Below are 14,275 nucleotides of genomic sequence, written 5' to 3' on the forward strand. Positions count from 1 at the left end.
GCCCGGGCTCTGATTTAGAAGCCAATATATGGCGAACCGAAAGTCCTCTTGTGTGGTATGATGTTAGGGGAGAGGTGTGGGAGACTCTTGGATCCCCCCCGGGGTGCTTTGCCGCAAAATTGTGATTGAAGAAGCGTCCAAGCAAAGAATATGTATTTTTCTTTGGTCCAACCTCTTTGAGGCTTTGGTACCTATTCTTCCATGAAATGCATAGACAAAACAACAACAACATCGATGATGGCGCTCCGATTTCTGGTTTGTTTACTTCGGTCAGACCACGTGCTGGTATACTGCTTCAGAAACGTCAGCATGGCCTCTTTACCAGGTAGCAGGTGTAATTGCTTTCTCTTCGCATGGATGAATTACCAGAGATAATAAATCGATAATGTATGTTTTGCATAATATGTTCAGGTGCTATAGTTTGCACACAGTTTGTCTTTTTGTATATTTTGTTTTTTAAGGGCAAATGTATCAATTTTTGTTGATAGCTTGTTGTGCAGTTCCTGTGGCGGTATGTGCGTCCTTTAGTAATGTAACGTTACATAAGGATGAGTCTCATATACCTAAACAAACTGCTATTTCAAAAAAATTGAAAGATCAGGAAGGAATTACATACTCGAATTCAACGAAAAATTCTAAGCAAGATAAGACAGTGTCTCTACCAAAACCATACGAAACTAATAAATCTGTTAAAAGTTTTCCCGAAAAACATTCAGGGAAAGGAAAGAACGTTTTAATTGCAGAAAATGCACAGTCATTAAATAATACTCAAAAACCACCTCACATTCTGTTTAAAATTCATCATACTCTTACGAGATCCAAAGATGCAGTATGGGCGACCATGACGTTAACATTTATGTGTGTGATACTTTTTCTGGCCGTTGCACAGTCCCGTATGTGGAAAAATTATCGTGGATCAGAAATGCCTGGTGTAACTTTGCCAAAGTTTGATGAGAGAGTACCTTTCAGAGGTGAGTTTATTTTAATTGGGAATAATAATGCTTTGATCATGTTTTGGCTTAAAAAAAAAAAAAAAAAAAATTCGAAAGAAATACAGTACACCATATAGTTCAGATGAGTTGGAAATTTACTTTCTTAGAGTATTCAAAAACAGCATTAAATTATGATAATACGCGATAATAGTGATGTCTAAAGAATTATTAAAATTATTCTAGTTACAGTTTTGTTTCATGAGAGAACTGTATCTTCCTGTAAGCTATGGCATCTACTTGGTATGTATAAAATTTTTTGGATCTCTGCTATTAAATAACATAATCTCAATTGATATATTCACTTAAAATTTTTTATACAGGCGGATAATGAGTTCATTTAATTGCTAAATCATCAAGCATCTGAAATTTTGGTCATATTCTTAAAGGGTATCTAAAAACCTGCAACTAGAAATGTCTGCATTTTTTTAAATGCTGGTGAAAGTGGCATGTTCTTCAAATTTCGGCGCTGGATTAAACTAATGTAAGATGCAAGCAAAAGAAGTAGTAAAGTTAGAATACTTCTAAGCAATCAATGAATGACCATAAAAATGCTGATTCTCAGTATATTTTGTCTTTCCTATTAAATAACATGATTACCAATTGATATATTCACTCAAAATTTTGTATGTAGGTGGATAATGGGTTAATTTAATCTCTAAGTCGTTAAGCATCTGAAATTTTGGTCACATTCTTGAGGGATATCTAAAAAATTGTATCTAGAAATGTCTGCATTATTTTAATGTTGATAAAAATGGCATGGTCTTCAAATTTCTTCGCAAGATTAAACTAATGTAAGATGTAAACAAAAGAAGTAGCATTTAATGTTAGAATACTTATAAGTGATCAATGAATGACCATAAAAATGCTGATTCTCAGTATATTTTAATTTTGTGTCTGGAACAGTATCTTTTCAGGCTATTGGCAGAGCAAATATCATAGTTATTATGTTATATTAATACTTCTGAATTATCAGTCTAAAAGAGAAGGATATCTTTATAGAATATATTTAAAGGGTACATTAGGGGGTTAATCTTCGGATTATGGTAACTTGGCGATTTTTTGGCAAAAATTTGGCGACCAACCCTGCTACAGCAACCTACTAGTTTTTTTTTTTTTGGACGCCATTTTGTTTTCACAAAGTAAAGGCATGTTTTTTTTTTACTCAACATTTTTTTTCCAACAATCTGCTAGCCGAATTACGCTTATGCTAGAACTTTTATGGAACAAAAGTGCTTAATCATGACGAAGATTAGGTGCGAAATTGGGAGAAAGTGCAAAATCGCCCACTGCTTGCCGCATTTTTAAGAATTGAACATACATGGTATCCATGTACACGTGGACCTATTTTCACTTGAAAAAACATTCCAGAATTGCACGAAAATGGCATTGCGCACACTCTTGACTTTATCCATGTACATTGCTAAAGTCCTAGCTAGTAATCTTTATCATCTTAGAAATTAAGCCCTGTATGGAGATGCGCCTTCTGCAGCACACGAGGGGGAACTATTATGTAATTATCAGAAAGGCATCACATGCTTTCAAAAGTGTCATAATTTGCAAAAAATGTGAATATATGAGTAATAACATTAATTAATTTCTACATACTGTTTTTATTGAAAATACAAAGATAGAATGTTATAAATTTTATATTTTTAGCATTTATTTGGTGTATTTATACATTTAAAATAACATCATACGAAATTTCCTCCTGAAATAAGATCAGAATAAATAGTATTATTTGTATTATATTTTTAAATTAATTTTTCCAAATTATATTTTTTGTTAATATTTGACAATGAAACCATTACTAATTATATGTATATGTAATATTTTGCTGTAAAAAATATCTAACAAATTTACAGATTTCATGCTATGGGCAGTGGTTTTCACTCCTAAATCACCACCCACCTCCCTCCCAATGTGTGCAACATTTTTTTTACAATATATTTCACATTTATGGAGCTCAATAATAGTTATCAAATAATTTCATTAAATGCTGGAAAACTCAATGTGCCCTTCAAAGGGTTAAATCACAAAATGCAGGTTTCTGTAACTAGTAGTGGAAACAGGCTAACTGAGCATGTTTTTTCTCATATGAAGTGTAAATATAGGCTGTTTTACTGAAACCTGAGAGTGATGTAGCTGTTTACTTATGATAAGTTGTATTTAAATAACATATATTAGCTGGATTTCTATAGTTGCTTATTTTATCCATTATTTTCAAAACCTTCCATTTACTAGAATAACATTTAGGTGATTTGACCTAAATATTACCTAATGAAGAAGATAAGAAAAAAATAAAAAAAATTGAATAGCAAACATGCTAATGGTTAAGATAAGAAAACCAAGAATGATTGTTAAGGTAAGAAAACAAAATATTTTAAATAACAATGACAGAGTATTTTATAACCAGATAAAAGTGATCATGCTACTCACAGGGCTTAAAAGTTCTTTGCAAACGTGTTCTACATAGTAAATAATTCAGCTCAGTTGTTGATGAACAGGATGGGAAGAAGGCAACAGTAGGCTCATTTAGATTCATGTATTTTATCATTTTACACTCCAATCTCTCTTGACATAAATTTTTGAATTTATGAACTTTGTTTCCTTAATTTTCAAAGTATTTTTTCAAGTTGTGATAAATTTTGTCTATGGTGGTATGACTATAGAATCTTAAATCTTTTTTTTAGCTCAAAGGGGCAGTTTGTCCAGAAGGGCTTTTAATTTTGTTTTTCATTTTACATTGGTTTACTATAAATGTCATTGCCATCAAATATTAGAGCCCTGCATTATATTCAAAGAAATTAAATAATGAAGAATCTGCATGTTTCTTGCACTTTGAAAAAACAATGGTACCTAAAGACATTAAATTTCGAATAGCGTAGTCCTCCACTTGAATATGGGCATCTGGAAGCCCAAATTGGGAATTTGTTTTATTATCTATTTCATATTTTGTAAAACTTTAAATGAATTTTTGATTAACAAACTCAACGATTTCAAAGCGAGCAATGGCAACTGGATGGAAAAAAATTATCTGTGTATTGGAACTGAATTATCTGTGTATTAACTGTGTATTGGAAATTCTGAAGGTGTGCTCTTTTAAAATTATTTTGTGGTATTGCTGTTGAATTAAATTTTATGGTTTAAGTGCAAAGAACATGATATTTAATAAATAAAGGTAACACACAAAACGTGGGAGAAATTAAAAAAAAAAAAAAAAAAAACTTTTGGCATAATATAAAATGTCAAAAGTTTTCAGATTTTTTTTTAACATGTGTTTAGGCAGTGGTCTCAAACTAATGACCTGCAGGCCGCACACAGCCCACAAATACACTTCATTTATGTATTTGTTATTAATAATGTGCTTATAGATTTAGATATAGCATAAATTTATTGCACAGTTGATTATAGTATGGTGTTTATTAAGAGACTAGAAAGCAGTATCAGTCATTACATTCTGAGTTTAAAACTACTTTTGGCACAGAACCAAAAATCATATGTAAAGCATACTACAGTGCTCTGACAGGCATGACATGCAAAAGAAGCTAGGGGGGGGGAATGACATTAATTATTGCATTTCATTAAATGATAATTTAAAATAAGCAACGTTAGAGATATGGACTGAGAATAAGTTGTCATTGTTCATTCTCAAGTTTTGTCTCTCAGGAAAAGTTTTTATTATTTGTTTATTTTTAGTTTATATTAAAAGTAATTATTTAGTGATTACCGTATTTGGCGGCGTATAAGACGCACTTTTTTTCCCTAAATTTGGTCTCAAAAAAGTTACCTGCGTCTTATACGTGAAGGTAATTGCATTCAATAATTTTTTATTTGGCTTTTATGAAACGTGAGAACTAAAAGAAACCACGCTATTGAAACTTTTTTTCCTTGTGTGTGGTTGTCTACATAAAGGTGCGTCTTATATGCCTTCAAATATGGTAATTCAACATATTAGTATTATTTGAAAGTGTCAGTTAAAAATCTTAGTATTTAGATGTTAGTATACATGGATTACGAAGTGTAATCAACCAAAATTTCTTATAGATTGGCCAATTCATCTTAGCCTTTATTGAGGAAAGTATTTTTGAGCAATAAATGAAATTTACCAAATTAATGAAACTTAAATTGTGCAGATTTCATGAGTCAAGACTGATACAGGTATTGCATATATATGATGTCAATGTATTCCTGCAAAGTCCCTTGATATTTCTCTTAAGAACTATTATGCCTTTGGTCTCTTGGAAAGAGTTCTATCTAAATGCAAATTCACTACAATGGGTGGAATCTGGAAAGCAGTGGAAGAGGAATGGAAATCAGTATCCCTGCAGATCTTATGAAAAGCCCTTCTATCATGGAAATCACATAGACTTGTACTCCAGAAATCAAAAATCAGATCAGATTATCAGATTAAAAAAAAAAAAAAAAAAAAAAAAAAAAAAAAAAAAAATACTCTTTACATTTTAAGCTTTAATTAAATTGCCCTGAAATTGTTCTACAAATATGTAAAACACCTTTGCTCATAACTAGAATAACCACACATAAAAATTCTCTTCAGTTAGCCAGTAATACTAAATAAAAATAAATAAGTATAAATTAGAATAAGTAATATGAAATAGTAGTTGAATTAATAAGACACTAATATTTGAGAAATCAGTGTTGATTTTCTAGAAAGCGTAACATAGCAAGCCATAAATCTGCATACAACTGAGTTTGTGCAAATTTTAAGAGTTTTATTAATTTTAGGTAAAAGAAAAATCATTAGATTCAGACTATAAAAAACAGAATAAATGTAAATGGAGAAAACTTATAAGTCATAAATTTCTCTGTCGTTTTAGAGAAAAACAAGAGTTGTATAAAAAATTAATTTTATGTTTTTCAAATATCTTATTTGTAGTAGTTTGCTGAAAAATATTTTTCCTTCGATTATGAAAGTTGGCTGAGAATCACATCAAACTTGTGGCAGTGATTCTAGTAGAGTGTTGAAGGAAAATACTGTTCTTAATTTAGTTGGATAATCAACAGGTGGTACAAGTTACATATAGCACATAAAAAAAGAAATATATGACTTCATGCCTTGAGATTATCTGACAAACAAATTTATTAAAATGTCTGGCTGTCAGCGTACAGTTAATTTATATCCTGTTGTACAAAAACTAAACTGGCTTATTGAAGATTAATCAGGATTATATAAAACTAAGGTAATGATCTTATGGGTAAGTTTGCAAGTCACATTTATTTGAATCATACTGTTTGATCAAAATGAAAACTGTGTCTTTAGTTGTTATAGTTCTTTTTTATAGAGCTCATTTCTCTTACCTTACTTTGGATAGTTTAATAACTTCTCACATCTTCATTTTTAACTTCCTAAGCATAATTTTGCTTAAATACGCAACAGCATAAAATAGAAAAAGAAAAGAAAGTACTAAGTATCAAAAAAAAGATCATTGCCTGCAACCTAATCTGTTTGTAATTTTCACAGGCCAAAGTTTGCAAGTCACTTGCTCCTAGTCTTTGCTAATGAGTGTTAAGCAATGGAAAATATTAAAATGTTCCCAGAAGGCCTTGAGAATTAACTATACAGTATAATTTACCTCAAAACAACTTTCAAAATTATATGTTACTGTTCATGTACTTTTTATTTGTTAGTTTGACTTATTGAGAAATAACTTTTCCCCCCCTTTTATAGAGGTAATGGAACACAAAACGAGGTCTTTGAAAGAATTTTTTCAAAAACGAAAAGAAAAAAGGAAAACAGAATTGGAATGCCTCTTACCACCTAGCGAATGGGATTAAGAAAAAACATTCCAGTACCATGGCAGAAATTTTTATATTTTATAGTTGTCACTTATGTGGTGCATTTTAATATTCCCATTATATGGGATAATAGAGCTTATTTTTTTATTATTTTTGTTGTCACACTTAAGAATTTTAGAAGACTTGTGTGGACATTATACAGTCAAAAGTCTTTAATCCAGACTCGTCGGGACTTTGGCGATTCCGGATTATCGGTTTTTTCTGGATTATAGATCATCAGTTTAAATCTGGTAAGATGGCATGCAGAAATTATAAAATTAAAAATATGAAACCGTAATTTATGAAATAAAGAGCAATTATGAAGTAAAGGGTATCAAATTTTACAAAAAAAAAAAAAAAAAGCTTTATATTTATTTGTTTACTTTATTAAACATTTCTTTCAACGCGTGCATGCGTAAAGCATACGTTACGCATAGTCAAAATTAAAAAATTGCAACCAAAAAACTATTTGATGTGTATTCGTGATATTTATAATGACGAGGAATTTGATTTAAATCATATCAAAGACAGAGTACGAGATGAAATACTACATTTAGTAAGGAATTATAAGCTGAATAAAATAAAAACATCTGCCCTGAAGATAAGGATAGTGCTGACAGATCAACTTCCAGTACATTGCGCACTGCGACGATTCCCCCCCCCCATGCAGAGCAGCGTGAAATTGATAAACAGATTTCGGAACAGTTAGATAAACAAAGGATATGCCTTTATCCATTTTTTGTAGCAATTCCACTTTTTGTTTGATGGACATCGAAACATGCTTTCGCTTTGTAGATCCTTTGGTAGCTCCGGAATCGGAAATTCTTTTTGACATAATCGAAAGTTCAAGCTTACTTTTATAAAATTGCTCTAACAGTCTGCAAAAAATAATAAGCCAGATCCAATTAGAAGATTATGGAACAACGCAATCTGCAACATTAACTGAAATAGATAATTAGATAATTTTAGCTTAGCTTATACTGTCCGTAATACATTAAACGCGCATGCGTAAACATATTATGTGCATGCGTGGACGCATATGAGCATGCGAAAGGTATTATGCGCATGCGTTGATGCATGCGCAGAAAGTTTGTTGCTTTGAGGTTCGGATTATAGATCATTCCGGATGTACGGATTAAAGCCTTTTGACTGTATTGCACATTTTGAAGATTGTGTAGTGAAGGAAAAAAAAAATAAGGTTGAATAGTAAAATAGTACTTGCGTATTATCCAGTTGACTGTGAAAGCTGACAACCATCGAACCACAAAAAATTCTGTCAAAGTTATGCCAATCATTCTTGAAGAATTCTGAAGGAACTGATACTTTGTTTAATAAAGAATCAGTGTTGTACCTGCTTCACAAAATGACATTTGTCAATTTCTACTATTTGTTATTATCTCGATTTTACCAGAAGCTCTGTTTAGAGTGTACTTTATGAGTACAAACTTCCTGCAGATAATTGTTCCAATTTGTTACTGTTTTGTCAGCCATATTCTGCCCAGTAATATATACTTTTTTTCTAATGCTAATATCCCATAACTTTGAAAATTATCTACTGTTTGCTGTCCCAAAATTTAATCATTTTTTATTTTCAAAATGCAAGAAAAAATATAACACAGGGTTGCCACGCTACCGGGAAAACCGGAAAAAGTTAGAGAATTCCGAAATTGACCAAAAAATTCAGGGAAAAGTCAGGGAATTTCATACAACGATCCCGTCAAAAAAGGCGAGTTTTGCGGCGACGTCGGAAGAGATCACTTTTTTGGCGAATTGTGTATCACGTGAGTGTCATTCGTGCAGCTGGCATAGAGCCAATTTTCGCAGCTTCAATTTGATTGTCTTTTAGAAAGGCAAAGCAAGTTTCACGCAACTTTTGGTTTCCAGTAACCTCGAGAATCGCATGTGCAGTGCATGAACTAAAGAAAGTACCTGTTCTCGTATAAAACAAAATGGGTTTAATCCTAGTATACGGTACCATGAATGTTAGAATCAAAGAATATGTATTGTAAAGAAGGATGCGCGATATATCTGTCGCCAAAGCTCGAAACCGGTGTCGAAATTCGAAGGTCACGTTATCAAGAGTTCATAAAATGAATATCGTTTGAAATTTCTTTAAACTCTAAAGGAAAAGAAAATTTTTTTGGCGCAAGTAAATTAATTCATAGATTAGTTATTTTAAGGGAAAAAAAAAAAAAAAACACTACGAAAATTCGTTTTTAAAATTATTGCGAAAAATCCGAGAAAAAACGTTCTTTGATAAAACGTTTCTTATTGGATTTTTCGCAATAATTTAAAAACTGATTTTCGTAGTTTTCTTTTTTGTCAAAGAACGTTTCTTCTTAACACGTGTTTCTCAATTTCCTGTATACATCGCGGAGAGGGAAATTCTGGCCGCCAGGTTCCGTCGCCAAATCCCTTGACAAATTTTCCCTCCGCTTTCTAGCGGCGTAATAGCATTTACTTGTATGGAACCTTTTCTTCTTTACATACTGGACTTTCTTTGGTTAGAATAATATCCATGTATGGTACAGCGGGCTTTGGCGACTTGATGATGAGCAGTAAACGGGTCATTTTGCTCTTGGCGACAATTTTCAAAATCGTGGGAAAGCCGTACCGTATAGTACTAGGATTTTACCGCAAAATCTTTTTTAAACCTTTTTTTTTTTTTTCTTTCTAATAAATACCTTGTCATTTTGCAGTAAAATAAAAAGTATATAGTAATCAGTCATATAATAATATGACTGAGACTCAATATTTTATAGTAATCAGTCATCTAGGCTAACCATGTAATATAACTAATTATATATAATATTCGCTAAAATATCGTTGATTATTCTAATTCAATTTTTAAGTAATTATCTTTATTTTTATGTTATTCATATCATTTAATGTTGCTTCTTCTCTCTAAATTTATTTATTAGTAAATAATATTTCCAAATTTCAGGAAATTTTCTCTGGCACAATCCTGAAATTAATTCTAGCAGTATGATGACATACCATCACGAAATTTAATGCACATATTTTTTCCTTATGTATGCTGCGAAATAAATGTAAAATACCTCAATTTATTAAAAAAATATCATTAAATAGATTTCCTTCTTTCGTTTAGCTGCAGAATGTCTGCAAAAAAAGCCTTATTTTATTCCAGATTGGGCAGATTCTAATCTCAATCTTCAGTGGAGAAAACAACTCCTATTATAATTATATTCGTGTTTTCAAGTGTTAAGGTGCCTTTTAAGAAGACACCTCACACAAATTAAATTTACCTAAAATCTAACCTAACTATTAAGCATTGTGTTGTGATTTATAAAAACCGGATTAGCCTCGTTTTGAACTGGTGATGATAATGAGCAATAATTAAATAAAACGTACAATTGTTATCCAATGTATATATCTTAATTTTTATTACGTTTCTTAAGTGGAAAAGTAAACAAAGTGTACCAAGAATAATTTAGAATAAATATCCTCTGGGATTTATTGAATAATTAAGTGAATATGCTACACAATACAAGTAATACCATAATTAAAATACATCTTAGCACAGCCAACGTACATTACGCGGATAGACTGGAATTTTCTCGAAACATACCTGGAAAAGTCAGGGAATTTCATTCTCCTGTTTGAGTGGCAACCCTGATAACAGCAACAGTTAATTTATATCCTTGTTTGTGAAAACAAAACATGACTCATTGTTAATCAATTGGGGTTGCATGAAATGAAAGCAGATGTTAGGAGTGTGTTGTTATATCACGCTTATCTAAAATTGGTACTAAATCATTTTGCTTGGCAACGGTTTCATGGTCGATGGAATTATACTTAAGTGCTAGAAAAACTTATGTTTAAATATGATAAACTAAGATAAATATTAGCACATTAACTATTAAATTAAGGCAGATTGTACATAATGTCAGCTAAATTTTATTAATCAAATAAGTGTTTATTTCCTTAATTTTAAATAAATTTTGCAAATTGAATTTAATATGCATAGTTAGGATGGTTTTCATGTTTCAGAATGTTATTTTACATATTATCTACATGAATGAAATCATAATTCATTTAACTAGTACTGGGAAAAGAAAATTTGATCAGTAAACACTAGTTATTAAAGCTTAGTAGATTATCAATAGGTAAATTGTTAATTCAATTCTGGATATTAAGTTTAATTGCATAAAAATGTTTTATTATTTTTCAATAGCTAAGAAAAATAAAATTCATTGTAAAAGTTTAAATTAGTACTGTTAATTTAATTAAATCAATACTCAGATTAAGATATTCTAAAATGTATAATGTAAAGCAGGAAATTTTTATACATACATATTTCCTTTTATTAAACAATAAATTATTATTAATTTCATTTACGAGTAATTCCTTATGTGTAAATAAGTTAGTCATTCTTATATGCTGAATAATGGTATCTGCTCAGAAGTTTTTTTTGAGAAGGATAAACTTTAAAAAATAATATATCTAAAAAGTGCAAGTTTGCAGATTTAGCATCAAACTGAGTACAATTTCCTTCATTATTATACAGCTGATGGGGCCAAATTTATAAGTTATATGAAAGTTCTCATTTTATATTATAACTGGAAATAAGTTATAAAATAAAAGAACTTGCTCTTATTGTAGGGTTATCAAGTATGATGTGCTTGCTTGTATCATTGAAATTTTTTCTAATTAATGAGAAATGAATCAAGTGCATATTTACAAGAGTAGCTTGACCGCCATAGCCACAATCAGCATGAAATTCATACACAGTTCAGATCAATTTACTTACAAAATAGGATGCATAGGCATGAATAATGTTGTAGGGATTTTTCCATTCTTAATTATTTCCCTATTTCTTTTGAAAGACTAAAAGAGGCAGAATATTACTTTTAAGTAATCAAGCTAATATACTAATCATTATTTGTAATTAACTACTATTTGATTACATTGTGTTCAATTTTATTTATTGGTTTATATATTGGTAAGAATGTAAGTGATAATTAATATAAGTATTATATTTTATTGTATAATTTTCATTATATTATCATTACAATGAATTTAGCATAATTAATAATTATATTTTTTATCTTTGGGCTAAAACGTACATTATCACACAATGAAAAGATACATTTCTTAATAATTACACAATAAATGATCATTGTACTTGTTTAATCAATTATACTGTAATAAATAATTATTTTATTTTTTGTGCACTAATATCTATATGTGCAGTGGGGTGTGGGGAGGGAAACAAAATTTATTTTAGAAAAGAGAATAAAAAAAATCTTGTATGAAAGATAATAGTATTGGCAATATCATATTAAATTAACTACAGTCTGAATAGATCTCACTCAGAAGGAATAGAAACATGCTCAGTGTTAAGTGAAAAAAGAATACTTTCCCTAAAAAAGTATAGTTTTATAATTTTTTGAGATCCTATTTTTAAATGAAATATGGACTGTTCTTATAAAATCGTACATTATGCAAAAATGTTTCAACATTCTTGGTTTCCAAGTTGCAAAATCAATGAGAATTGTATGATTCATTTCTGTAAATATCCGCCAAAGATGTAAAGATCTTTCAGCACCTTCACAGGGGCTTTATCTTCTTACATAGTCTGTTTCCAGCAGAGAGCAACTCTGCGACTCCTTACCTTGCAGCTCATAATTAGCGTACCTTCTGGATGATTCTAAGGTTGTGTTTGTGATGGTCAAACTAAATTGTGGATATGTTTTGCAAAATGCATTCGAGAAATTAAATTATTGCTTACTAAAGAAAATACACTAAGAACTTGCTTACTAAGAACATATAATTTATTATTTATGATAATACTTATTATTTATATCTTAACAAGCTAATTCATTTGAATTTCGCACAAATGATCCTTTTCTAAGTTGTCAGACCATAGGCAGCTATGTCTATTTATTACTTTGATGCATGAGGAATTGGTTGTTGCTAGATGTGCTATGTAACATGTGGCAATTTTTACCGCCTGATATAATTTATAGTCAATTGTTCATGTATATGCATATTTATCACAATTTAATTTCAGAGTATTATTGCAAAAACTATTGTTGTTCAAACATAAAATTGTAACTATGTGACGTTTTTCCTCCAGTGTAATTTTAGAACATTTTGTATAAATTATATTATTTAGTTATATGTAAGAAATTTGGATTTTTGTATTGTTTGCCTGTTCAAATATAAAGAGCAGGAATTAAAATTGTTGAGAATCATTTCAAAAAGTAGTTTCATAGTCATTACTTTGAATTTCACATCAAACTATACATTGTATTTTATTGGAATTAAACATTTAATTTTTAATATACAGACAACAAATAGTTAATAACTATAATTATAGATGGAGATATACATCATGTCCCCAAATATCTTTAACCGGACTTTTATTTGCATAACCATTGGTTGTGGATGTACTTATAATTAAGAAAGCGTTTTAAATGATATAAAGATTTTTATTTTGGAATTTTTTTCATACATTTAAAGAAGTTAATTTTATGAAATCTAGTTTTTTTGTGTTTCTCCAGTCCCTACACTTGTATTTAGGAAAATTGTGTACTCTTTGTAAAAATAAAACACAAAAAGTTTGATTTCGATACAGTCAAAATTGACTGAAGTATTTAATTTCAGGATTTGTGATGTCGTATTCAATTTGCATTTAAGAATTAATTAATTTGAGGTTGGTTCTTGCATTAAATGCCATTCAATGATATTGTTTTGTGGTTTACTAGCATCTTTAATTTATAATTTTGTTATTCCGAAAGAACTTTCACACCAGTAATTTATAAGTTTTCAAAATTCAAAAATATGTTATTAATATACTCTCATAAAGCATTATTTCTTTAGAATCATAATCTGGTGATAAAAAATTCATTAACGTACAAATATTTATTTTTAATTAATGCAAATAATATTATGAATTTGCTACATACCAATACTGAAAACCTGCTAGTGTTTTTAGAACACAAATTCTATAAAATGCAGTTCTCTTTTTTTTTTCGGGGGGGGGGGGGGGGGTCAATAATCAATATTTTTCACAATCTGCATAGAAATCGTCATCACGTAATCTTTCAACATTGGAAACCTTTTATTTTTACATATAAATGCAAACATTTTTACTCTTCAACTTCAGTGGCTATATGCTGAATATGATTTTCAATTTTTACATCAAATATCTTGGTCAATTTTTATTCTACTTCCAGATCAAACATTTGTGTTTTATTTTTCATAATTAGTACAAAATTTTCCTAACCAGAAGAATGTGTAAAAAGTTTTGTAACAAAAATGTGAATCTATATTTTTGCAATCGAAAGTATAAAAGGCCAAGTGATGCCCTTTGTAAATTTGGTGTATATAATCTGTACTGTCAAAAAATCATTTTAAAACCGTGCATGAAGCATGAGTACACCCTCTTGTAAATTTTGGACTATTTTTTAAAGTATCCCCCCACAGTTATGGTTTTTTGCTGAAACCATAACCTTAAAGCATCA

At 30.0% G+C, this 14,275-nt stretch overlaps 1 protein-coding gene across 2 annotated transcripts in view; it reads left to right on the plus strand.

Annotated features, from left to right (window-relative positions):
- Positions 1-421: 421 nt before the first annotated feature.
- The window catches only part of LOC118197800 (alpha-ketoglutarate-dependent dioxygenase alkB homolog 4), a 197,994-nt gene continuing 184,140 nt past the window's right edge, over positions 422-14,275 (plus strand). The window contains exon 1 of one of the 2 annotated variants that reach the window (XM_085818605.1): positions 422-971. Coding sequence is in view for 1 of the 2 variants with exons in the window: in XM_085818612.1 (XP_085674738.1) it covers positions 951-971 (21 nt within the window). In the remaining variant the exon portion in view is untranslated. The remainder of the gene's footprint in view (positions 972-14,275) is intronic. The other variant, XM_085818612.1, reaches the window with a different exon arrangement.

This window comes from Stegodyphus dumicola, chromosome 1, assembly GCF_044657685.1.
Source record: "Stegodyphus dumicola isolate Sdum_Otavi_A_Nest chromosome 1, ASM4465768v1".
Taxonomy (NCBI): Eukaryota; Metazoa; Arthropoda; class Arachnida; order Araneae; family Eresidae; genus Stegodyphus; species Stegodyphus dumicola.